The 26,595-nt window shown below is 40.7% G+C and overlaps 1 protein-coding gene across 2 annotated transcripts; it reads left to right on the top strand.

Moving 5' to 3' along the window:
- Positions 1-1,079: 1,079 nt before the first annotated feature.
- Positions 1,080-26,335, top strand: si:ch211-212o1.2 (uncharacterized protein LOC492735 homolog). Of its 2 annotated transcripts, none has more exons than XM_057348322.1 (7): positions 1,080-1,201; positions 1,425-1,589; positions 16,400-16,519; positions 16,661-16,752; positions 19,983-20,127; positions 21,055-21,267; positions 24,660-26,334. In XM_057348322.1, the coding sequence occupies exons 1-7, from the start codon at positions 1,192-1,194 to the stop codon at positions 24,779-24,781; spliced, it is 867 nt and encodes a 288-aa protein (XP_057204305.1). In that variant the 5' UTR covers positions 1,080-1,191; the 3' UTR covers positions 24,782-26,334. The 2 variants fall into 2 exon arrangements, with proteins under 2 accessions (XP_057204305.1, XP_057204306.1); XM_057348323.1 differs by lacking the exon at positions 1,080-1,201 and adding an exon at positions 1,211-1,311 and having other exon boundaries at positions 24,660-26,335.
- The last annotated feature ends 260 nt before the right edge of the window (positions 26,336-26,595 follow it).

The following is a 26,595-nucleotide window of genomic DNA, read 5'->3' as shown; positions in this document are numbered from 1 at the left end:
ATTGTATTATGAAAATAATAAAATATTAAAGGTCAGTCAGTTTTAATAATACAAAACAAATAATGATTCATGCCAGTTTCCCACAATATTTGTCATTCACGTAACCAAAGAGAAGTCCATTCATAAATGCAATGCTTTCAAGTGATTTAATGCAACTGACTCGCCGAATAAAAATATCTATTTAAAGCCGTGCTGCTTCTTGTAGCAGCGCAGTTCCTACTTTAATTGCATCCATGTGTTAAAGCAGCTGGTTCGGCCGCTGAGTCTCATAACTTGAGCCGGACAGAAGGTCGGTGCTGTTCCCAGAAACCAGCCATCGGAACGCATCGATACACTACGGGTCCCCGGGGGCATCTGAACCCAGGAAACGTGCTTCAGCACACCGTACGAGTAACTCCTAAATACTTGAAAAATAGCTTGTGATTTCATGTAACTTACCATCCACAAAAATCGAGTGCCGAATAGCATACATCTTAAACTGCAACTAAAATATCATGTATTTCATTGTTCATAATGTTCAACCAATGCCTTCATGTAACTGATGTGTGCGCACTGCAGTATAGTCCTACAAATGATATATCACCGACACATTATTATATTGTGTTACTATATTAAATGAATTAAAATGTTTGTATTAAATTACTATTAAAGCTTACTCACTATCAGTCAGCCGCACACATTCACTAGGTGTGTGTTCATTAACACACAAATAAACAGAAGCAGAACAGACAGAAAGATAACATGACTGTCTTATCTGTAGCTTATCAACAGGTATTACAGTAGTCATCGTGTTGATAAACTGTTATTCAGTACAAGAAATTTCTCTTATCAGCATCCCGAGTCTCACGACAGACCCGCGGGAGCTGTAAGGGACTATCAATGAAGTACATCATCAACTCCTAATACGAAAATGTTTCAACTACACGTGTGTACGCATACGAGTCTTTAAGCCAATAAGAACAATTCTGCGGTCATGTTAGTTTGTTAGTATTACCAACTTCCTCTGACAATACACCGTGATGTGATTTTTCGTGTCAAAAACATAATTGTTATTTTACCACTAACCCTAAAAACACCAAACCAGACAGCACAAGAAAAGTTTTTCTAAATATTCACTTTATTAAGGGCAGTTAAAGACCAGGCTCAGATGATCTATGGGGAACAATATTTATCTGTCACTTCGCCCATGAGATGAAACGAGGTAAACAATCCTTATTATACCCTAATTCATTTCCAGCAGTGGGTTCGTGCGTATTTTAGTTCCGGGTATGTTTCGCTGAAGTAGGAACCTCTGTGAGATTAACAGGAGAGGTGTGTCATTCCATCTTTAAATCTTAAACCCTGTGTTTCCTAAGCAATAATCACTAAATGCGTGATACAGCGTCATTATTTATGCATTTTCTCTGAAAACTGGCCATCACAAGGGAGCATGGCTGCGGCGTTACTGTCAGAGACGGAGATCAGGCATCGGTCTATGGCAGAGGAGGATCCGAACGGGAATGAACACGGAGCGGCTGCGCGCAGTACAGTGCCTCGCTGGGGACCACAGCATGCTGGAGCCCGACAGCTCGCCCAGCTTTACTCCCCGGGTAAGACAATCATACGGGTGAAATTAGACAGATCTCTTTGAATAATTTCTCAAACTGTAGTTCTACTGCAGCACCAATGAGAGATAAACTAAGGCCAGGAAAGCACACACGTTTAAAAGATGCCTTGTTGCACAGTGCATAGAGGTCAGTTTGAAATTAATAACATTACTTTTACATTATAATAATAATAATCATTATTATTATGCTTTCTTAGCACCCACCACAAGATTTTCTTTTTATAAAGTTTCGTGTCATGTGAATTGTGAAATACAGGTGATTTGTAATAGCCTACTATAAAACATTGTTGTGTTATATATAACAACACTGTACAGTTTTTATTTAAAGTTTAAAGTAAAGTAATTTACGTATATAACCAGAGTTATTGCAAAGATCAGAACTAACTATTAGGAACCATGTATGAATACATATTGGTGGGCACAAAGACCTTTATGTTCTGTATTTGGTGCATATGAATCATAGCTCGTGCAGGGCTGCGGAGTTTCATGCTGTTTAGCATACAGGTTTGTATGTTGCAATTATAAAAGCTATGATCTTAGTTACACTTTTATTGTCTCACATCACAAGTCGAAGATCAACAGCGTTAGGAAAAGCCTTTAACCCCCAACCTTACCACACCTCAAACTCAAACAAGATTTAGTACAACAAGAGCTTTCGCTGTTTCCCTCCGCAGTCCCCTGGTCCCAGAATCAGTCTTGTTGTGTCAGGGGATGTTTGTGGTTTGCAGCTGCAATTAAAAATACATTGATTTAACTCAAAATGCCATTAGGAATGATAATGACCACTCCATTTTCTTTGGCAACGCACCCAGCACGATAAGCACGCGCTGCCACCAACACGTCCAGAGCGTAAACAATACGGTTGAAAGAAATTTGCGAGGTTAATAAGTTAATGTTTTGATGCATCTCTCAATGGACTGGGGGGGGGGTGGATTGTGGATGGGATTTTTAGATGAGCTCAGTAGAGTTTAATATCCACCAGCTGTGAGGTGGGAGTCAGATAGGCTTGTCTGTGGGATTCTCAAGAAAAGTACACTGGGATTGTTTGTATCTGTCGTGGTTGGTTAGCGTGCAGCCCCACTTTAACTCTCTGACAAATTGGACTACTTTTGTTGCCCGTGTCGTTCATTTAATAACTTTTGGGGCAAAATTTAAGATCTTTGATTTTTTTGGGCTATTCATTGCCATACAATCAGGGCCAAAGGAATTTATTTCTGTGAATTTCACATGATGTCACCATAGAAGCATGTCATGTGTTATTACAGGAACAATCCCTCTGGAAGACCTGGCATTAAAACTGGTGGCTAGTTGAGGAAATCGAACCAGCACCCTTGCAAGTTATTTTCCAACTAAAACTTGCCAGGTTTTGGAATCCAATTGTTTAGTTCCCCAAGAGATGCTTGATTTCTTTGTGTAATACAGCAGGCTTTAACCCGATGTTGATTTCAGTCCATATGGAAAGGCAAAGGAAACAAGAGGGTTGAGCCACAGAATATAATGTCGAGGATGCAAAAAGCAGACACTCTGGAGGCATGCGAGGCCGATCCGAGGGCGGTACGTGCTTGCACAAGTCTGAGGTGAGGTGAGCGTGAATGGAGTTTGGAAGCGCAGAGGCTTACTGGTGAAAAGGGATTGATGAGGCTTCAGTCTGCTCAATGAAGCCTCCGGCTCATTACCGTAACCCCAGGACAGCGAAACAGCTGGACGCCTCTCCCCACCATATGTCTGCGTGTCATGCACCGCTGACTGCTCTTTGTGCTTCTTATCCCACTTTACAGATTCGCCGCAAAGTAAACAGGATTTACAGGCTACTTTCTGTTTCCCCTATCGCCTCTGCCAGCCGCCGTGCTCTGGTTACTGGGGTGTGTGTGTGTGTTTTAGAGAGAGAGAGATCAATATAGTATTACATTGCAAGATCTAGTTTCCCATGCAGTCAGCGATCTTGACTCCAATCGGTGTCTTCGGGTCCTTATTTGTGGCGGGCTGATGTCTTGACTGCAGAAAAGTTTGTGCCATAGATGAAAGGGAAATGTTGCAGGGTGTGAATAGACTAGACAGGATACACTGACCTATAATTGTGCCTTTTTTTAGCTTATCAGCTGTCAGACACTTCAGTATTTATTTATGGTACTAATCTTGCAGATAAGTAAATAGTTTGTAAACTATGTATATATGTTTTTTGTGTCTGAAATAATCATTTTTGATTTGTTGATAGTCTGATGCCGCTGACATTGACCCTGAGGTTGGCCTTGGTGATGGAAATTCACACTGAGTGTCACCAGACCGAAGCTGCTGTGTCCATTTAACCCCTGAGATTTTAGGTTCACTACCCTATCAATCTCTCCTCTTAATCTAATCTCTTACTGACTCATTTTGCCTGATCCCTGAATGTACGAGGTTTATACTGTACAGCGACCCTTTAAAGTATTTGGATACTTAAGCAGCACTTAAAATTGTCTGTTATTGCATAACATAGCACAAGCATAACCTTTTGAAGCATCGCATAAGCATATTTTAAACAAAACATTTTGCTTTTTGAAGCAGCAGTCTAGAACTTTAGCCTCCACATTGCCATCTCTTATGTCCTTATCTTTATTTGGGTTGACGTCAAACTGCCATTTCTTGTAAAATCCTACCCGACAGCTCAAATTATAAATTATTAGTATAACCTTACCATTGGGAATCGGGGGAGGGTAAGAAAAGACTTTTTGTGTGCTTGCTTAATAACAGTTTTTGTTTATTTTTAACCACAAAGGTTACGGATTGTAGCTTTAAGCAAACGTTTCCTAGATCTTTTGTTTGGTTAAAAAACCGGATGAGTTTTTTCTGAGAAAGGATCTGTCACGGTCGAGCGTGGTGGAAGAGAACCCAAGTGCAGGCAACGGCGATGAAGGGGTTAACAAATATATTTAATTAAACAAAACACAAAACCGAACAAAAACACCCACAATGGGGGAAAACAGAACTAAGAACTATAACTAAAACAAGAGACTTCCCACGAGGGGGCAAAATGAAAACAAGACAAATAAACCAAACTCAAAGACACGACCAAACGTCTTAAATCATAAAAGGCACAAAACTCACAAACACGAACAGGAACACGGGTAAGCACAGGAACATGAACATGACCACTCATGACCACTAACACTAACACTAACACTAACACTAACACTAACACTAACACTAACACAAACACAAACACAAACACAAACACAAACACAAACACAATCCAGGACACCGCAATACACGCACATACATAATACACGAGCACAGGACAAAGAAACATGAGGGTATATATAGGAACACAAACGAGGGATAACGACATGGGACAGGTGTGGGACATTAAACACTCAGGGAAACATAACGAGGAAACAAGAGGAATGGGGCCAATGACAAGACACTGGAGAGAACGTATATTATTGTCAAACGGACAATAATATGTTTCTCTCCACACATAACCAAAGACTTTGTCATGGCTCTGCTACAGGACCAAGAAAAACATGACTAAGGAAGCAGAGCCATGACAGGATCCAGTTTAATTCGTTGAAAAATGGCTTTGGTTTGATGTGTTGTTTTCCTAATGCAATGACAATAATACATGTGTCCAAATACTTTTTGGGTCCTCTGTAGCTTGTGCATTCTGACCCTTTGTCAGCAGGAGTCTTCAGAGCTTGTTAGGAGTTGTTTTGTAACAGCTGCAAACTACATGTCCATTATACTTCAAATACTTTAGCTATGCTAATAGTGACCATACTGCAGAGGTGACGCAACGTTTCCATGTAAGAAATGAAAGATACAAAAGACTAGACACAAGACAAAGATTGATCTTTTAGCCTTCTGCCTTGTAGACAAATTCTCTGCTCTGTGGCACAGGGCCAGGGGTGTGTGTTACAGCATAGAGAGGAGCCCGTAGAACGAGACACCAGACACGTCTGCTTGACACAGAGCATAACCCTGCCTTCGGTCCCAACACTCCTGCTGATCTACACCTACAAAACTTCAGTTTTCATAAGTACTTTCTGATACAGTGCTACCATATGCTTTAGATTGTAAGGAATTAAATAAACATGAGTGAATGTTTGAATAGATGTATTACAAGTTGCAATCTTGTTTGTGGTTGGATCATGTCTGCACAAAAGTGTTAGATTGTTCTACATTCCAATTTCAGTCCTTGAGTTTCAAGGTGGGGTAAAATTGTTTTCTCTGGTATCATGCTAGTTCTCCTGTTGATTCCAACCAAGAATTGTCCCTTCATTTGTAACAATGAGCACAAATCGTATGTACGCTTGTAGTTTACCCAGAAATACAAATTCTGTCATCATTTATTTATCTTCATGTTGTTTAAAACCTATGTATGACTCGTTCATCTGTGGTACAAAAAAGTAAATTCATTTTGAAGTCTCAGTGGTTATGTGTCCATACAATGAGGCCAGTGTTGTTTGGGTACCAACATTCTTCCAAATATCTTTTGTGTTCTGCAGAAGAAAGTCATACATTTTTGGAATGTCATGAGTGAATGATCAAAGAATTTTCATTCCTCGGGCAAGGTATTGCACTGAAACAAATGTTACAATGAACAGTTCAGCCACAGGTTATATATTAACCCATTCTTACAATACCTGCAAGAATTCTGGTTACTTGAGGAAACACACAGATATTACACACTTATAACCATAGTCCCTCACCAGTACAAAAACGATTTAAATGTTACAGGGGACAACAAAACCATTCTTAAGGGTCAAATCTTCGAAATTGAGATTTTTACATCATCTTTCCATTGATGTATGGTCTGTTAGGATATGACGATATTTGGCTGAGTTACAACTATTTGAAAATCTGGAATCTTTGAGGGTGCAAAAAATCTAAATATTGAGAATATCGCCTTTAAAGTTGTCCAAATGAAGTCCTTAGCACAGCATATTACTCACAAAAATAAAGTTTTGATATATTTACTGTAGGAAATGTATAAAATGTCTTCATGGAACATAATCTTTATCATAATGATTTTTGGCATATAAGAATAATCAATTATTTTGACCCATTGACAATGTATTTTTGGCTATTACTAAAAATGTTCCCATGCTACTTAAGACTGGTTTTGGGGTCCAGGGTCACAATTAACAAACAAACATTTCTGTCAGGACCACAGCTGTCAAATATTTAAACAATAGCAATATTTAAGTTTGGCGGAATGGGCAAACTCTCCGCCTGTCCATGCAGCCTTGCATGGACCGAGCGGGAGTGCAGCAATACATGTCCCTCTACCTGGGGAACCAGAACAGTTCATGATGCGTAACAGGATTAAATTAAAATGATCCGACAGAACGGATACAGGCAGCAGGAGATGGGGATGGAGGTGGGTTTTGAGTGCGGCACGATTAAGCAGCTGATAAGTAGCAAAGAAAGGGAACTTAAATAGGACTCTTCTGAAGTAAATATCAGATGCTATTAAAACATCTCTGCATTAACACTTTCATACCTGTTACTTGTGTGACTATTTGTTTTACAACATTCTTTATTTCTTTTCACCAACAAAGTCACTGTGAATATTCAATATTTCACCAATATCAAAGCGATCATTTCAATCTGTCTTCATCACTTTCACCAAACAAGTGTCAATTGTAAATTACGCTGTGTTCTCTCTGTAGCAAACTGCCGAGTCTGTCTAATGGTCTGTGCAGTCTGATGACCGCAGTTTTTCTTTCAAATCTGCTGGAAGCAGCTTTCACAGATTTAGAGACGGAACACCTCTGGTTGCACAATTGCACTTCTCCTTAATCTGACTTTCAAAGACACTTTGTAAACGCAATGAATTTTGCCATGAGCTAACTATGTTCATCTTCAAGTATTCACACTGGCCCAATAAAACACCTAAAGTCTTTTAGCCATGTAATCTTATTAGCCCGACCCAACACTGCCCCCTGGCAGCACCAGAACCAAGTCTATCATATTGTTCCCCTTCCCTCTGTGCCAGAAATGCTGTATAATTTATCCCGCCTTCCTGTCGAACCCTTTCTCCGTTGACCCTGACATGCACTGCGAACACTCCTAATTCTTCATCCCTGACCCTGGGATCAAAAGGTCACGGGTTTGAGGTTCTGAGAAGGTAGCTCACCGTATACCTGATCTGGTCAGGTGACCCGGGCCAACAGGGGTCAGCACAGTGATCTGTTCTCACTGTGGTATATTACATGAAGCGTAAATATAGTGTTTTATGAGTATGAGCGTTGCTATGGTCACTGCGCCAGCATTAACTGCTCACCGGCAGCGTAAACAAAAGCCAAGTGGGATCTCAAGGGGGAAAAGAGAGAGAGAGAAGGAAAGAGAGTTAGGCGGGAGGGGAACCTGGCTACCTGCAACCACTCCTGCTGGGCTTCTCAATTATACACACACCAGGGCAGCTAAATGCATTAGAACCTCAGCTGTATACAGGATCCAAAAACGGATTTGTTCACTCAAACATACACACACACACACACACACACACACACACACACACTCAGGCACTTCGAGGGTGGGCGGGGGGTCAAATGCGTCAGAATATTAACGGCGCACACAAAAATGTGGGTCTCTTTTGCATGCCTACACACACGTACGGAAGCATGCCAGGGCGGCCAAATACATTTGGACTGGAACCACACAGCCTGTTATTAATATTTGATGGAGTTCTCCATCAGCTTTTTTGTGTAAATTCAGGTGGCTTTGTGGCAGTTAGGGACAGAGACAGTGGGTGAGCCGAATAATTACTATTATCTAAATTCCATTTCCGAACACGGCCCTCCCCTCACCGTCCTCAATCAACTGCGTATTTAGTATGGAGTTCTCAGTGAAGTGGCTCCGCTGTGAATTTTCAATATTTAAAATCCACTCTCTGCATTTGAATCCCTCTCTCCCTTATTAATGAATTTCAATCTAAAGGTCATAAACCTGCTTAACTCTTTGAGTTCCATAGGTCAGCCGTCCGCATTGTAGTCACCATAAAGATCCGAGCAAGACGATTTTTCAGTTCACGGGGCGACACGTGTTTCGTTCAATCTGTCTGTCGTGACTGATTGCGCTCAACCTCTCGTTTTGACCTTCACTGCTTGGTACTCTGGAGATTTGGATATTAAAAGGAAGTGGTGTGTGTGGGTTCGTGGGGAGGGGGTGGTCTCAGGGGTCACTCTTTCCTTAGCCTGTCATCTGTGGCTCTTATCGGGGTCAGTTTAACTGTGTACACACAGTGTGTCCGTTCATTTTTCTCTTCAATTGTGAGGGTTGCCAGACCCAGTAGAGAAACTTGAAGAGTTTTACCTGCAACGTTCCCTCATTCTGTAGTGAGCTGGCTACTACAAAGCCATCCTAAAGTTGTACGGTAGAGGTGATTTTATGTATGTTTTAAGATTTTCCATCTGTAACTGTAGCGTTCCACACTCAATGCACAATTGAATTCAACACTTCTATAGTGTAGACACAAAGCTGAAGTCAATACGTACCGCGCTGTTGTTTGATTAAAAGCAATCTTCAAAATATTTTCTTTTGTGTTGTGCAGATGAAAGTCGTACAGGTTTCAAATGACAAGAGGGTAAGTCTCAAGACAGAATTTTGGGTGAACTGTCCCTTTAAGTCCTTAAAATGCTCTCTGTGAAGGTTGCTGAGCAATTCTGTGTAGTCCATATGTTTTTGTGTGTTACTCTAACAAAAGCAACAAATGTGTCAATCCGCATACTTGTTTTTGAAAACCACATAGAGTACAGCATTATTTGGCACAAAGTGTGTGGAAGCATGTGTATCTGGATACATGTGTTACCGTGTGTGTCCCAGGTTGAGTTATCCACTGAGAACAGATGAAAGCAACAAGGCCTGTGACTGATCCATTTGTCCCGATCAGGGGAATTCTACCTCCCTCTCTCACTCTCTTTCTCTTCCTCTCGCCATGTATGACCCACTTTTCCCGTCTCCCTTCTTTTCCATTGTCCCCTCTGAAGACAGGCCTATGGAGAGCTGGCAAGGGGACAATGTGTGTGTGTCTCCGCCATTATGTGTCCCACTAAATATAATTTCTTGTGCTAATACGGGGTTCATTTTCCTGGCCTGCATTTGATGTTCCTCAATCAATACCGTTTCCTTTCGCCCACATGTAGATGCCCTTGGAATTGTTGGGGGGTGAAGCGGGCTAGAGAATGGCACAGTCATGGCATGTTGGCAGGACTTTGTGGCGTGGCCGGCCCTCTGAAAGGCTGCTATTCTGAGACTGAGTTGCTTTTTGTCTATGTCTCTGAAGGTGGTGAGAGCCGTTCTTTCAGTCACGCAGTTCAGCTGAGAACAGAGGGCCCGTGCACCACCACAGCCCCATCACGAGAGCCTGCCGGAGAAAAGAGCCCTTTGTTTGGCTTGGATAGAGACAGAAAAACACCCATCTCTCTACAGCCCAAACAAAACACACTGGTTACACTCGCTGACTTCTGCAATCGTGACAGGTGATAAACCGTCACCACACCTCCCACACCCCACCTCTTTTTGTCTAAACCCAGCACGGGGGCCAAGCAGCCAAATCACCTTGTTAGAGCTGTCTTTTTTCCTATTTACTATACTTTTACTGTACTTTTTTCCTATTTAACTATCCTAAAGAGATTGTTCATAAAAACTAAATAAAAATGCCATCATTTATTCACCTTCGTGTTGTTCAAAACTTGTGGACAACTCCTTCTTCTGTGCAACACAAAGTAAGATATTTTGATAAATGTCTGAGTGGTTTTATGTCCATACAATGGAAGTCAACGGGGGCCAGTGTTGTTTGGTTACCAACAGTCCTCAAGATATCTTCTTTTGTGTTCTGCAGAAGAAAGTAAGTCATACAGGTGTGGAATGACACGAGGATGAGTAAATAATCAAAGAATTTTCATTTTTGGGCTATCCCTTTAAGGAAGTTAATAAGACTGGTTATGTGTGTCTTAAGGTGCCTTCTTCCATTCAAAAACAGTTTTTGTCCATCTGAATTTGTGTGTTTGTAGTGGCACCGCTTTATACTGTATGAATTCAAAGGACAATTTTACTGTGCAGACTGTAGACAAACTGGCCGACCTGACTAATGGACTAGTTGACCATCATGACCCATCCTTAGTTTTGGGCCTCTGGCAGATTTTCTCACGGTTACATGCATCAGCAGAAACCGCAGTGAAACTCAAGGATGGACGACGGCGTTTTGCAGCCTGCCGCAGAAACTTGTGCATTTTACTAGAGCGAGAGCAAGAACGCCATTAGCATTCACGGACATTGTTTGGCACTCCCGCTGCCCCTCTGCGTCGAATCAGGCGTCGTTGATTAATTTCAGCCTATTAGCACCCCCCCATCCTCCCCCCGCCCCTCCCAGGTTAATTCCCCACGCCAGCGAGCGGGAAAGGGGGCTGCGGGTGTGAGCGATGGTGCAGGGGGTTGCAGGGGAGCACGTTGTTGTCAGGACTGTATTAATGAGCGCGCCGCTCAGGTCCCGTGGACAGGGGGACGGTGTTCCTGGCTGCGTGGCGACGGCGGCTCTGTCGAGGCCTGGCCTAGTTTCTGCCCTCACCGGGGAGCGAGAGGATCCAAGGACTGACGCTGATCACCTGACAGCGGCCCGACTGCTGCAAGAGTGTGTACATACATGTCTGTGTGTGTGTGAGAGAGAAAGACAGGAAGGAAAAGAGAGGGCACAAGTGCTAGAGTGGGTAAATGCCTTTTTTTTCTTTTTAATTTCAGCTTCCTGTCTCTGAATAATTTGGGGAGTTCGCAGGGATGGTGTCATGCAAAGTGTTAAACAGCGGTGGATCTTTTCCCACTTCTCTCTTCCGTGTGTACCGAATGCTAATGGAAGAGCTATAATATTGTTCCACTACAAAAAAAACCCATTACAATAGCAACTGAGCTTACATGCTAACCTCATTCAAATTTCAACACCACTTTAGGTTGCTGTGATACTGCTGTAAAAAGGAGTGTAGGGTCTGGTTTTGATTCCTTCCTTATAGCCAAAAACACACCTGGATCTCGCTGCACCTGGAAGCCTCTTGCCTAAACACACACACACTTCCTGTTGAGCTACAGTATTTAGACCAACTGTACAATCCATTGTGTCAAACTCTCCTTGTCCTGTTGAAACTGAGCATGAGAACTGAATGCTCTAGGTCAGCTGAAAGATTTACCCTTTCCTTTTTCTCTTCACTGGTGTGTTGAAACAGGTGTAATGTAATGTCATGTTCACATTTGGTACATTGTTGACTTCCATTTACAAACATTGGTTACGTCCTTACCTTCTTATATTAGAGATACTATGGATTTTATTAATTTGATTAAGAATGTGCGATTACCTGATTGTCCAGTATTTTTAGTCACGATGGATGTTGAATTGCTGTATACGAATGCTCCATTTCCAGGGTGGATTAGAGGCGATTGAATCTTTTCTTGATTTACTCTCTGATATGGTTCCTAGTACTGTATGTTTAACTGATTTGGCAAAAGTGGTGTTATTATATAATTATTTTTTGTTTAGATCAGATTATTACTTGCAGATATCTGGTGTCAGTATGGGTTCTAAGATGGCCCCAAGTTTTGCATCTTTATTTTGTGGTATGTTTGAACAACAGTTTGTTAAACCCTGATAAGAATAATTTTCTCAGACATATCTTGTTATGGAAACGATACATTGATGATGTTTTTCTATTATGGAGTGGTATGGTATCTGAGTTGTTGGAATTTCATGATCTGGTAAAATAACAAATGCAACGCTTTAACATTTACGATTGAATTGCATCAAGAGAAAAATCATTTTTTGGATGTGCTTGTTCTCTAAACCGCATCGGGCATTGAAACTACATTATATCGAAAACCTACTGATTGCAATACTATCTTACATGGACAATCTTGTCACCCGGTCTCGCTTAAGCGTTCGTTACCAATTTCTCAATTTAGTCGTATTCGTCGTATCTGCAGTAGAGATGAAGATTTTCATGGTCAATCGGGACTTTTAGCAGAGAGGTTCAAAAAACGAGCATATAGAGAAGAATGGATTCAGTCTGCTGCGAGTCATTTCACAGATATGTCACAAGAGTGTCTTGTCAAAAAACATAAAAAATTCAATCGTCGTATTAATTGCTATGCAATATTCGCCTCTTGTTAAGGAGATTGAGACAATTATATCCAAACATTGGCATAGTTTGGAAAGTGATCCTAGTCTCAAAAAATGCTTTGAACAACCACCTCGTTTAGTTTACAAAAGAGCACCTAATCTTCGTAACATTCGGGTTAAAGCTGATCTGCCACCCACTCCTCATTTTTTGAACACTATACCACATGGCAATTTAGGTGTGGGAATTGCCAACAGTGTAACTTCACATACAAAACTTCGACTTTTACACATCCGCATACTGGTAAAATTTTTTAAATCCAAGGTACAATTTCTTGTAAAACATCTAATGTGATCCATATGTTGCGGTGCCCCGGTGTCTGCGTTACATTGGTAAAACCAGTAGACCTTTAAAAACTCGGATTGTTGAACATCGTTGTACAATTAGACACCAAGATCAAAAGAGTTCGGTAGCTCGGCATTTTGCAGAAATGAGACATTCAGTTTCGACTTTAAAATATATTGGTATTGAGTCAGTGAAGTGTTCACGACGCGGAGGCAACATTAATAAGCGGCTTTTACAGCGTGAGGCTTATTGGATTTTTACATTGGACACATTATCCCCCAGATGATTAATTGAGGACTTTGACATTCGTCCTTTTCTTTAATATTTCTTTAATATTTTTTCAATATTTTTTCTTTCTTAGTATGTTTTTGTATACTTTTTCAAAGGTTTTGGTTTCAGGAACTTTTAACAATATATATATTTTTTTATTTTGTATGTTTGCAGGTGCATAATTTAGAATTCATATTTAATTGGATTATGATTTTGACTTTTGCGTGTGTTTATATATTGATGCAATATTATTATTTTACAATTATAATTGTATTTTATTTTTTAAATACATATTTTTTGGATGTCACGTGGTCCTTGTACACCTTGAGGTATAAATTGAGGTTCATTGGTGTTGTTGAATTGTCTGATGAAGAGCTTGTGTGCTCGAAACGTCACGCGCCATGCGAAAGTTTTTTAAATAATTAAGTATTTTTTATATTTTTGGAGCTCTGGTCTGCCGACTTTTGTTACTACTCACATTTGGTACATGGACATGAGTCAGAAGCTATGTACTCGGCCCTCATAGTCTGCTTAAAGTATCTTAAAGTTGCGGTATGTTTTGTAAATGCTTTGATAATCAATAGGATTATCATTATTTTAGACAACAAAGTGGAAAATCTAAAAGTGGAAAAAGTGATATTACAAATCTAATGTATTCAAGGAAATTTATATCGCCTATCTGTTCACTTGAACTGATGGTGTGTTCCAATTTTAGGTTTCATGTTCATGTACTACATGTTGTGATGTTATGTAAAACCAAGTACAATGTATACAATACAATTATATTTGTAACTTTTCAATAATATTTGGCATTTTGTCAAAGAATTGGCAACATTCAACGTTTGAACCTTAAATGAATAAAAATTGAATAGATCTGTCACTGAAAAGTAAAACTGAATTTTGAAAAAAATGAACGATGAACCTGTAAGATAACTTTTTAAATCCGTAAAAGCACAAAATTAAATGTAAAAATATGTCTTAAATATATTGACACGGGTAACATTTTGCCAGCTTAACCAACAGGATTAAACCCATCATACTGTATGTTACCCTGGACCGCAAAACCAGTCATAAGGGTCATTTTGTCAAAATTGAGATTTATACATCATCTGCAAGCTGTGTTTGCAATGTCAGGGTGCAAAAAATCGAAATACTTTTTTAGCCTTTAAAGTTGTCTATCAGATGACAACTGTTGCTAAAAAGAAACAGGTTTATTTAAACGCTCTCTATTGGCTCAATATAGGAATGACGTTGTGAAGAGTAGATGAACCCTAAAGCGGAAATTGTAAGCTTTACATAGATACCTAACTTGATTGGGTAATTCCCAAAGAACGGGCAACAGCGCGCGGTAGGAAATTTAGAAAATATCTCAATGGAACATGATCTTTTATTTAATTTCCTGAAGAGTTTTGGCATAAAAGAACATTTTTACCTATGCAATGTTTTGATGGCAAATATACTTGTACTACTTATGCTTGGTTTTGTGGTTCACATATAGTAAAAAAAATCACCATAGCTCCAAGATATATATCTCGCTTTATTGTAACATGATATGTAAAATAATATTGATACACCCTTATTGTTCTTTTGTTCTTATATTTGTTTTAATATTTTTTCTTATAAGCATAGAATGTGTTACAGTTTTGTTTTCATAAAAAAAGGCTATCCGAATATATAATGGTCTTGTGGTTAAATAAGTGACATGACATGAATGCAGCATGAGCTCACTCAAAAAAAAAAAAGAATCATACCGGCATTCACACTGAGCATACCCTGTGTTCCTTTTCTGCATTGGGTTCAAGTTTGGTTCCTTCCTGGCACATGACATCAAAAGACAGCTTTCCCACTACCCCAGAGAAGCAAACTTTATGCTTAATTGAACTCAGGTCCGTACCAAAACCTCTAGTGGGAAAAGTGACATGTGATTTCTTGAACTCCAGGATCGATGACCTGGTGCATTGTTGAATACAAGCTTGTATATTATAGGTTGAGGCTCTCATACTGTAACTGCATGAGTGAGATGTAAGGCAGCCTCGTGTATGTATTAGAACCGTGGCCCATCAGTCAGGGGCACGGTGTTGGTTGGCCAACTGAGGTGCTATAAATAGCTGTCATCAATATCTTCTTCTCAACCTCCTCACGTTCCCAATCCACTCAGGACGGCTCCTCTAATGGCATTAAATTTTCAAAAGAGCTGAGTCCACTGCGTCTCTCTGCACCCGCATCCGCCCAACAGGAGAGAGGGAAAGAGAACGATAGAGAGAGAGAAGGAAAGAAGAGTTAGAGAAAGAAAGAAAACAGGTGGGTTGAAGAATTCAGTCAGATACTGAATATGCAAGCTTTTAAAAATGGAGCTGGAGAGACGGAGAGGTGTGCTTGATGTCCATATAGACTAATTCTCAGCTCTGTTGTGAATAATACATTAGCACTTTAATCATCCTCCACGTCTGCCCGCTGTGACACACCGCTGTCATGGTGGTCCGAACAGTACCCGTTGTGGCCCATCCGTCGATGCCCTTTGCCCTGACCTGGGACGTTTAGCTGTGTCAGGCATACGCTGCCATCGCAAGAGATCCTGACCCCAGCCTCTCTCTACAACTTGTCGTAGTCTAATCGATTACTCTCGAGCACACGCGATAATGGGAAACGCACACCGCCCGCACACACGGTTAACACACGTTCAGCTCGTCTCCTGTCCGCTGACCCCGTTGACCTTTGGACTGTTGAGAGATGTCGGTTTGCTGCCACCGTTGACCTCTCAGTGGTCACTGTGGTTAACTTATACTGTTACTAAGGAGAATTAATAACGTCTACGAGATGACACTTTCAGTTATTTTGTTACGCCTGTTTTAGATGTAGGAGTTTTGTTTTGGTTAAAATTGGCATGTCACTAGGGTTGGTTGCATTGTGAGGCTGACTTGTTCATCCCGTTTATTTTCTATTTTTAGTTTTAACAAAAGTGATTTAATTGACATACTGTATTTACAATGTGCTTTAAATGTTAGCAAAGTTCTCACTGTAAGCCGTTTAGTTTTAAAACAAACAATTTACTTCATAAAAGTGCAATATTTGCTCATTCACATGTTTGTTTGTCCCGTAGCAAAGAGACTCCAGGAGTGGATCTGCGTAATTTTGTGCCTCTCACTCTTCATTGTAAACTTCTTCTTCCTCCTCATAAACTTCTCCACAGTCCACATCTATAAGATCGTCTTTGGCATTGGTAGGTCTTCGGATCTGTGATGAGACATGTTTTGTCTTTACTTTTGTACAAAACAATGAAACATGCTACTTCATGCTTTCATGGTCACCATTGTTTCCATGGCCACTGAATTTAATACATGCTTCTCTCTCACTCACTCAGTGACTGGTATTGTGACAGCAGACTTTGCCTCTGGGATGGTACATTGGGGAGCTGATACATGGGGTTCAGTGGACATCCCAGTAATTGGGAAGGTAAGAAAATAATGGGCCAATGCCTGTGCACAGGGCAGTGCCCTGCTGCATCTATAACACCCTGCGACCAAAGTATGATATGTTGTTGTGGAACAGCATTTGTACTAACCAATCAGATTTTAGGTGTAGCGTTACATTTTCACAAGGATTGTTTAGTTAAAAGAGACCTATTGTTTTGTTTCTACATCAGTGAATGGCATCCATTTTTCACTTATATTAGCTATTATGCAACCCATATAAATGTTATTAACTAGGTCTAGTAATAATGGCAGTGTTTTTGTAGGTGGCACACATCCTTGAATATTTTACTGCCCACAATACACCCACACGCCCTCATATGCACACTGTGGTCTCTAAGCATAGTATCTTGTTTGATTTTAACAAATTACCCTGTTTAATTTTCATATCAGCTTTTGCTCTATTGGCCTGTTGTGGTTTACCAGGCTGGAAAGCGGCGAGTGTGAAATGCCATCTTCGCCCTGGGGAGTTTAGCCCTTCCTGCTTTCCTAGAGAGCCCCATCTTAACCCCTCCCCTCCACACACCCCACTCTCAACCCCAAAGGGTGCTGGGAAAACCCAGGAGGGTTGCATTAATGCATAGTATGGTCGCACTTTCCTTGCCCAATCAGGGAAAAGGTCACCCCCTCACTGTCCAATTAAAAAGCAGCAGACACTTGCTTTCCCTTTTGGACATGCAGGAGCCATGAATCTGTATTATGTGTTTTTGTGCTGGCAGGGGTCATTGTGCTGATACGTGGAAGGGGGCAGTAGAGTGACAGTAGAAAAAATGGTTAGCACAGGCTAAATCTGGTCCTGTGTGTCAATTATAAAGCTACTTTTGAGAATATTCAACGTTACGTTTGATTGCAGTGAAAGTGTATGACAAGTGTACAGGTTTAGCAATGATCAGAATACTCTTGACAATTTTCACCGATCTTTCCTATTGTTTTCTGGACAGGGTGTGCTGTAGAACGATGGCATATTGCTTTTTGTAAGGGGGCCATGTAAATATGCTGGTTATTAAGGCCTGGTCATCCGAAACTGTATTTAAATGAATTAGTGTTTGTTCTCGGGTTCATGAGAGACAAACAGAGTTTACTACATAACTTGGCCAATCAAGAACATTGGTTTTCAAAACATAAAACCAAGATGGGGATGCACAAAGTAGTCTGACTGAATGTCTTTTGACGCAACCACAAGTTACTTTTATATAACAAATTCGATTCAGAAATGTCAGTTCCCATACGTAATGTCTTCGTATTTTATTTTAGACAGACGGAGAAAATAAAGTGGACACTTGTCTAAGCTCAGCAGCTTTTAGGGACCAGCGCAGACCTGATTTTTCTAGCCTAGAACCGTCAGAAATGCACCAGATCGAGGACCGGCACCCTGTCGATAGAAAAGGGGCATCTGAGGCCGAAAAGCGGCCATCTTTGGTTCCTAGCGAGCAGGTCATCTGAACGGCCTGTCTGACTCCTGCTGCGTATCGGGCCGAGGGGCCCCGCGTTGTCTGGCTTTCATCAGCATCCGTCTGTGGTGTAAAACGCCTCAGCCTCGACGCCCCACCGTGAAGGGGTTTCCACCCGGCTCGGCAGCCGACGCCGATCCTTCTGCTGTCGAGGATAATTAGGTTCCGCCACCTGGGAGTGATCGAACTTCAAAAAAGCGAGGGAATTTACAGACATTAAGAACGTGGCGCTTTAAGACCCTTAACCAGCAGATTAAAGGCGCCACTTAGCGAACCGATATATATATGGGTTTTGTCCACATGTTCAAACAAGAAGCACCAACTTGAGGGAGAATCATTAATGACCGTGATTAAACGGGCACTTAAGAGCAATGCGTGCAGGGAGGAGGAAAGAAAAGGACGAGAAATGAAATGGATTGCTCTGGGTTAAGGGTGGGGGAGGACAGTCTCCTGGATTTGGCTGGGTTGCTAGGGCAATCCGAAGATGTCGTGATTAGGCAGAAGGTGGGCTAGGCAGGCAGTTAAACGGTGTGGGATTAGCGGTGGCGAGGCGCAGGTTTGCCGCGGCACGCCGGCTAGTCGACACGCACACTGTGTGCTGTCTGGGGTTTAGCGCTCTTTTAATCTCGCGCGCAGAGAGAAAGAAAGGAAACGAGGAGAGCAGGAGGGAACATAATTGTCGAAATATCAACAGATAGTTTTCTACACTCCAGCAGAGTGTCGCCACGCGCTCTCAGATATAGGTGTTATTGAGTTCAGCCCACAAACATGCGATAATGACATTTTTCCCCCGCGCCGTCTCTGAAACGCTATGGTAATGTGGCTCCAAACGATTCCTCCTTTTTATGTGGAAAATAAATTACCTTCATTCTTGTATTTTCCTTTGTGCTTATACCATCTTTTCTTTTACTCACTTTCATTTTGCGACACCCGCACGCTCGCAGACGGGCGCCCGTCTCAAAGCAGCACTCCTGGGCGTGAGTGACAGGTGCTGCTGGGTTATGGTTTTTTATGATGCTGGATCAGAGCCATGGGGAAGTGCTGTTTAATGCCGGGTTATCTCTCCGCTCCGTAACATCTAGCTCGTGCCGCAGCGCCATCTTTCATTTAGGCCCTAGTAACACCAACGCACCAATTTGGGTCTATCAGTCAACATCTAACCCCACCCAATTCTGCCTCAGAATCGGTAGAAACTTAAAGTAGATAATTCTTCGTTCTCTTTACTAAATAATTTGGATAAATACTGTAAAACAAACTTTTATAGTTGATCCAAAGTACTTTATAGGAGAAGAAAAAAATTAAATGATAAATAATTAAAAAAAACTTATTTTTTTCAAATTATGTGAATATATTGATATGAATTTGGTACATATTGAAATAATTTCTGACCATTGCATCAAAGCCACCTTGTGACAACTTGTAGGTTCTCAAAATGACAAAACAGTATTTAGAAATATCATACGTGGCAATTACTATAAATTTTATTAATTCTATGAATAATTCACAGATCCCGGCCCTCCTCCACCATGAGAACCAACAATATTCAGGTAGAAAAAAGAATAACAGAGGTGTTTAGTGTCTCTAATACATACTAATGCATCAGTAGCTCCTAGTTTGACCCTTAGATTGATCTGATCATAAGACATCTTTCATTAGCATAAGGTAATGGATCTAAATGACAGCCCTAGTCACCCCCACCTGTTTTGCAATTGAACCTTGACCTCCATTTTTCCTGCACCTCTCGACTGCTCTCTCCGTTCAGGCATTCATTCGGCCGTTCCGGGAGCATCACATTGATCCGACGGCCATCACTCGGCATGACTTCATAGAGACTAATGGAGACAACTGCATGATCACCTTCCTGCCTCTGGCCCACATGGCCTATAAATTCCTCTCCTACCCACCAGGTATGCACACACATCCATTGACTTACACACATCCAGTGTATTTGTGAAGTTAGTCAGCATTACTGTTTTAGAAGTGTGACTCCTTTTTCTGGAGTGGTTTATGTGCTCTACATTCATCTCAAAATAACTCAAATCTTAAAGCTATCAAAATGACAAAATGGTTTGGTAAAAGATAAAAGGCTCTCGGTTCTAATGTAGCTCAGCATGGGTCAAGGAATAGTTCACCAATGAAGTTTCAGGTTGTCTTTTTCAATATTTTGAAAATGAATCAGTATTTTTATTCCTTACATGAATTCCTGAGTGTTTAAGAAGCCCCATAATAACTGATGTGTTCAGCACACAGACATTAAAGGGACAGTTCACCCAAAATTAAAAATCATTTACTCACCCTTGAGTTGTTCCAAATCTGTATACTATGTATGTTACAATAAACACAGAGAAAGATATTTGGAAGAATGCTCGTAACCAAACAGTTCTTGGCCACCATTGACTACCATAGTAGGATGGTACCAAAATGGTAGTCAAAAGTGCCCCAGAATTGTTTGCTTTCCTACATTCTTCAAAATATCTTCTTTTGTGTTGAATAAAAATAAATGTATAAAGCAATTTTTCCTACTATGGATGTCAATGGTGCCCAAGAACTGAGCATTCTTCCAAATTTATCTATCTCTGTGGTCATGAGAACAAAGATATTTATTCAGATTTGGAACAACTCCAGGGCAAATGAATACAGAATTTTCATGTTTGGGTGAACTGTTTCTTTTAAGGTGGAAGGTCAATGTAATCACTGACTCTCATACTAAAAGGTTAAGGCATTGTCATCTTAATTTGCATATCATTTTATCTCTTTCCCCACCTTTCCCATCGTTCCCATCGTTCCTCTATCCCCCGCCACCTTTCCCCTACACGTCTATCTCTCTTTCCCAGATGCCCTTGCAGATTCCTACCCCTGGGAATGTTTTGTTTTTGCATTGGCGGTCTTTGTTACCATGACTAATCAGATCCACAAGTGGTCTCACTCCTACTTCGTCCTGCCACGCTGGGTCACACTACTGCAGGACTGCCACCTAGTGCTGCCACGGAAACACCATCGCATCCATCACGTGTCGCCCCATGAGACCTACTACTGCATCACTACAGGTATCAAAAGAATCTGTTTTAGTAATATTTGTTCGTTTTTAACATTTTGTAGAGAGTTTAGTGTTTTTGCTGCAGTATCGGAATTTTTCGGACAAAATTTGACAGGTATCAGTATTGACTTTTATTGGGGCCTTCCCAATAGATAAAAGCCTTGCATTAGTGCCTATCTTGAATGTATACCCAGAGACCCGGAGGGATTTTTACAACAATAGTATGTGCTCGGCTGCGTCAGTGTGGGCTGAGCTGGATCAGATTCAGGTAATGAGGTGTTCTAGGTTGACTTCCTCCATGGGTATTTTATGTAGAGGATCATAGTGACCCGCAGTATCTGGCAAGGATTCTTCTGTGGAGCGTGGCCCTGCATCGCCAGTAGCTGTAAATAGTGGGTTAAAATAACTTTGTTAAAGTCAGTGGTGCTTTAGCTGCATGTGTGTGTGTGTGTGTGTGTCTGTAAAGGCATTAAAGTCCCATGATAGCTGGAGCACTCAGTATGCGACGTGCATCTCTGGGAAAGAGGGGAGCGAGGATGCTTGTGCGTCACCCTGTGCCCCAGCGGACAACAGATGCGTGCACACGCATGCTCCAGAGCGCAGGCCGGTCCTTTTGACCCTCCTCCTTTCCACTGCTGCTCCCTGATCCCATTGGGAGACGCTGATGAAGGGAGAGAAAAGGGTCTCTCTCTCTTTTTCGCTCGCTCTATCACACGCACACTTGGGAGTCTCTCTGCGTGAGCCCGGTTCCTCCACCCTCCCTGCCCGAGTCCCCAGGGGCAGAGGCCCGCCTTTGTGTGTGCCAGTGGCTGACAACCTCCATGTATATTTAATGCTAACCTGCTGTCAGTGCTAACAAATAGGCCTGCGTGAGGGGGGGTGAGGGAAGGGGGGTCTGTGGGTTTGACAAAGATGAAAAATCAAACAAACATGATGAGCTGTTCTGCTCTCCTCCTGTACCGAAAGGGTCACTGTTGAGGGAGGGTGTATACACACACACTCACGGAGCTGAGATAGACAGGATCAAGGTACGAGGAACGGTGTGGTGTATACAAGGTGAATAATGACCAGGGTCCATTTGCATAAACTTAACCGCTAAGACTGCATCGTAACAATTAGTCTCACTGACTAGCAATTAGTTAGGACTAATCAGTCTTACTTTTCTTATTTCAATTATCCCAATCTACTTTTTTATGCAACTGATTTAAAGTAATGGTACAGTACCATCTACCATGGTACAGTGATGATATTAAAAGGTAAAACCACATCAGCTTGGTTTTCATTTGTACTTTAATTGCGAAAGTGTATTAGCAGATGTGCTGTTGTTTGTGTAATTTTGTTTGTCCTTCCTTTTGTGTTTAAGACATCTCCATTCCTGTGTGTTTGAAATAGTTTTCATGTTTAAACCCAATGGAATGCACGTCAGAAAACAAAGTCTGTGTGTGTGTGTGTGCGTGTGCGTGTGTATATGGTGAAGTTCAGGCTGGCTGGCTGGGGGTGGGGTGCTGCTACATATTTATAGCAGTAAGTGTGTACATTACTCTACTGCTTCTGCCTGATCTTCTGTCCATCCCCTGGGAGTCACCATCCAGGAGCTTCTGATGTTGTTCTCTGTGCTTCCTCTCTTTCTTCCCGTCTTGCTCTTTTGTCCTTGCTCTCTCCTTTTTGCTTGTCTTGCCCTTGCACTGTTGCCTCTCTCCCTCTCTCCATTTCTCTTCTCACACTTGGTAGTGCGTTTTCTTATTGTGTCAACGAAAGGATGAATTTGTGTAGTTGGTTTTACACATCAAAAACTTCTCTCTATATTTATTGTACAATTTTCAGTTGTTTTTCAAAGTACTTTGTTAGTGTGAGTTTTTTATTTATTGTTTAGTATTTGGTATTGTTGAAGGGTTGATACTAGGGATGCACATCGGCCACCGATATTAGTCGGTCGATATTGGATTTATTTAACACCATCGGCAATAGCATGAAAAAGGCTATTCTTAATTATTAATTAGTTATTAATTAACTGCATGGAGGCAATGAGTTGCATGTCTGAGTAATACAACATTTTTCTCTGAGCAAAGTAATTAAATAGCAACAGCACAGACTTTATTTAAGTTTATTAAAGAAATGTTCAATGTTAAGTCAAATATGAGTTAATGTTGTTAATAAAATAAATATTGGATAGCAAAAATAACCTTTGAAGATTGTCATGTTGTCTTATTGTATTTTTATCTTAACTTGTGCCTCTCTTAAAATGTTAAATGGATCCAATTCATGTTTAGTAAAATTAAGTTAATGCCGACAAACTAGCTAGCATTGTAAAGTACTATGCAATTGACCAATTTCGGTATCGGAATCGGACGATAGTTGTTTGTTAAAATCGGTATAGACCAAAAATAATAATATCGATGCATCCCTAGTTGATACACAACTATAAAAGGTTATATAGTGTATATCATCTATCTATGCATTTATAAAAGCATATGTACAGCCACAGAAAAAAATTAAGAGACCAAAATTATTTTTTGTTTTTCTGAGTTTACCATTTATATTTCTCCCAAATTTCAAATGTAAATATTGTTTATATTTGCATTTATTTGCAGAAGATGTGAACTGGAGAAACAGGTCAAAATAACAGAAACGATGCTCGGGAATTTTTCAGAACCCCCAATACTGCAAAGAAAACAAGTTCATATTCACAACAACAGTAATACTGTATTTGTACATATTTGTACAAGTTCAAATATAATTTTTTATGTGATAACCTAGATTTTTATCAGAGTTTTCATTTGTCTCATCATGCTGTCAGTCTTACATTGCTGTCGAATGACTTTGTCACAATATATGTAGAAATTCTGATTAATTGGAAATTTGGAATGGTCTCTTAATTTTTTCTGAGGCTGTTTTATGCGACTTTGCAGTTTTTAATGTAAGAAAAAGAATTAGTGGTCTTTAAAGTCAACATGAACTCTCATTTTTTATGGAATATTGTAGTGTTTTTTTTTATAAATGAGTAATGGCAGGAGGGTGGGGATATTTGAGACTCGCTTCTCCAGCCCTACATTTTTTCTAATTTTTCAGAAGCCATTTACTCGGACATATGTCACAATATGAAAAAGATTAAAGTCTATACAAATTTAACTGCAGGGAAGCATGCAATGAAAATGTTCAAAGATGCTGTCCAGAAAAAAAACTTGTTGCATTATTGCTTTTTGTTTATTGCCTTATCACATTGAACCTTCTTAGTTTGTGGTTAACACCTGCTTTAGATAATTTTATGACATTGCAAAGTAAAATGCATATAGAATGAGAATGCGGTTTGACCTGTTTTTCAAAAGAATTTTACTCTTGTATCTCAAAATCTATGACAGTGAATTAAGATACTTGCTTACCCTCTACCGTTCTTTCCCTCAGGGTGGTTGAACTACCCACTGGACAGAGTGGGATTCTGGCGAAGAATGGAATGGCTGATAGAGAGATTGACGGGTCAGAAGCCACGCAGCGATGACCTGGCCTGGGCCAAGAAAACAGACTGACCAGGAGAAGAGCTAGACTGTACCTCTCCCTCCTTCATCTCCTCCAACTGAGGGGGAGCAGTAACAGATCATGGGCCTTACCTCTCTACCCCAAACCTCTCTCTCTCCCTCCTAACTTCTCCTTCTAACCCTAAACTCCTCCCCTTACTCACAAAGCCACAGATCGCTCTTACTGATGGGGCCTTTAACCTGTCACTGATGTCCGCCACACACAAGCCATCACCCTTTCCTCTTCTTCTGGCTTCTTTCTCCTTAAATTTTGTTTTGTTGATGTGCACACAAAAATAGATTAGAAAGAAGCAATCAGGGTGTTTGGCCGGTAGAAAGGATTTTTTTGTGAAACCCTCCTCCCACAATCCTAGCTCTGTATCTCTGCAGTCTTGCATGGCTTGAGAGAGGCGACTGCCGCTTTCTTGTTTCAGTGTGTTAAATGTATGTTTTCTGGAGGTTGGGCTCTCCAGAGGACCATAACCATGTTGTGATTTCCCAGCACGGTTTTCATAGCAGTGTTTGGAGGGAGAGAAGCAATTAAATGTGGATTTGATTTTGGAGTTAGATCAGAAACACTGAGAGGAAATGAATCGCAATCGAAAGCACTTTCTCCTGGTTCAAATGTTTTAGAAGAGATCCATGTTTTCGTCGATGGATTAACGCCCTTTCTCGGATTGGGCTGAAGAAAGTGCAGAGGATCTGTTTCTCGCCGAAGAGTTTAAACACAGGGAAACGGTTTTGTTGGCCAACCAGCGTGGTCAGTGCTCAGTTGACCCAACTGAATGTTTTCCCTGAATGTCTCTTAACTGCGCTTGGGTTGGCCTTAAGTAAAAGCTCATATTTTCAACAAAGTCACTTATTTATTCCTAATAAGCTCACTGGGTCTCGGTTGTGATGAACATTGATCGCGTCTGTGGTGTTTTAGAGTGATGTTATTGATATTTAGTTGGTGTTAGGGGTTTAGTGATGTCCCACTGTATCCTTTGGTTTAGCAAAGGTTGCACTAGTAAAAATCACTTCTGAATAAGGTCAATTTTTATTAAAGAGAATCATTAATGCTTTTTCTTTTTTATTGAATGATATTTGCACTCTGTTTGACCAATGATGCTTTTTCATGCAAAAATGTAAAAACAATCAAATACACTCCCTTTTTCTTTTTTTGACAAAATCACATGGATACACTTTTTTTACCGAAAAAAACTTTTTTTTAAAGAAAAACACCTAAATGGGGTAATTGTTGAACCAGATGTCGAATCACGCCAGTTTGTCTGAACGTCTTTACCTGAGAGCTGCTGCTCCACAATTTGAGATTCATTGTTTTGCCATTCAGATTTTGTCAGTTACAATATAACGTTCAGACTTTGTTCTAACTTTCCATCTTGCAGCTAAAGCTCGCTGCTAGTCTGCCTTAAACAAATGTTTTTATTAGCTGTATGATTTAATAAATATCGAATAAATAACATTTCATATTTGTGCGCTTTTGGGTCATTCTTTAAAATGTTAACGAAACTAATTTCAAACCAAATTGGAAGGAGCCGTTTTGTTCTTTGATAAAATGACAATTAGAGCCTTTCTTAGAAAATGATGCACTGCAGGGAGCTTGAGGTGATTTAACAATGAGTCAAACATCTTAACGCTTTGTTCTTATGCTAGAATTTTTTTAAGAAGGGGGTCGTGCTTTAAATCGCAAAATTGCCTCTTAATTTCATAATTTTCAGAGAATTGAAAGAAATTGGTGATTGGCAGTATTGTAAAACAGTGTAGCATAAGTGAAGATCTCCCTCTTGTGGCTGAACGGTGTCCACACAGCACAACATGCTACC

The sequence above is a fragment of the Triplophysa rosa genome, linkage group LG12, assembly GCF_024868665.1.
Source record: "Triplophysa rosa linkage group LG12, Trosa_1v2, whole genome shotgun sequence".
NCBI classification, from domain to species: Eukaryota; Metazoa; Chordata; class Actinopteri; order Cypriniformes; family Nemacheilidae; genus Triplophysa; species Triplophysa rosa.
The sequence above is the reverse complement of the archived record's forward strand: the minus strand, read 5'-3'. Positions and strand labels throughout refer to the sequence as shown.

Coding starts and splice junctions, on each gene's coding strand:
- si:ch211-212o1.2 (XM_057348322.1), top strand. Junction 16,520..16,660: donor TAAGATCGTCTTTGGCATTG/GTAGGTCTTCGG, acceptor TCACTCACTCAG/TGACTGGTATTGTGACAGCA. Junction 16,753..19,982: donor ACATCCCAGTAATTGGGAAG/GTAAGAAAATAA, acceptor CTCTCCGTTCAG/GCATTCATTCGGCCGTTCCG.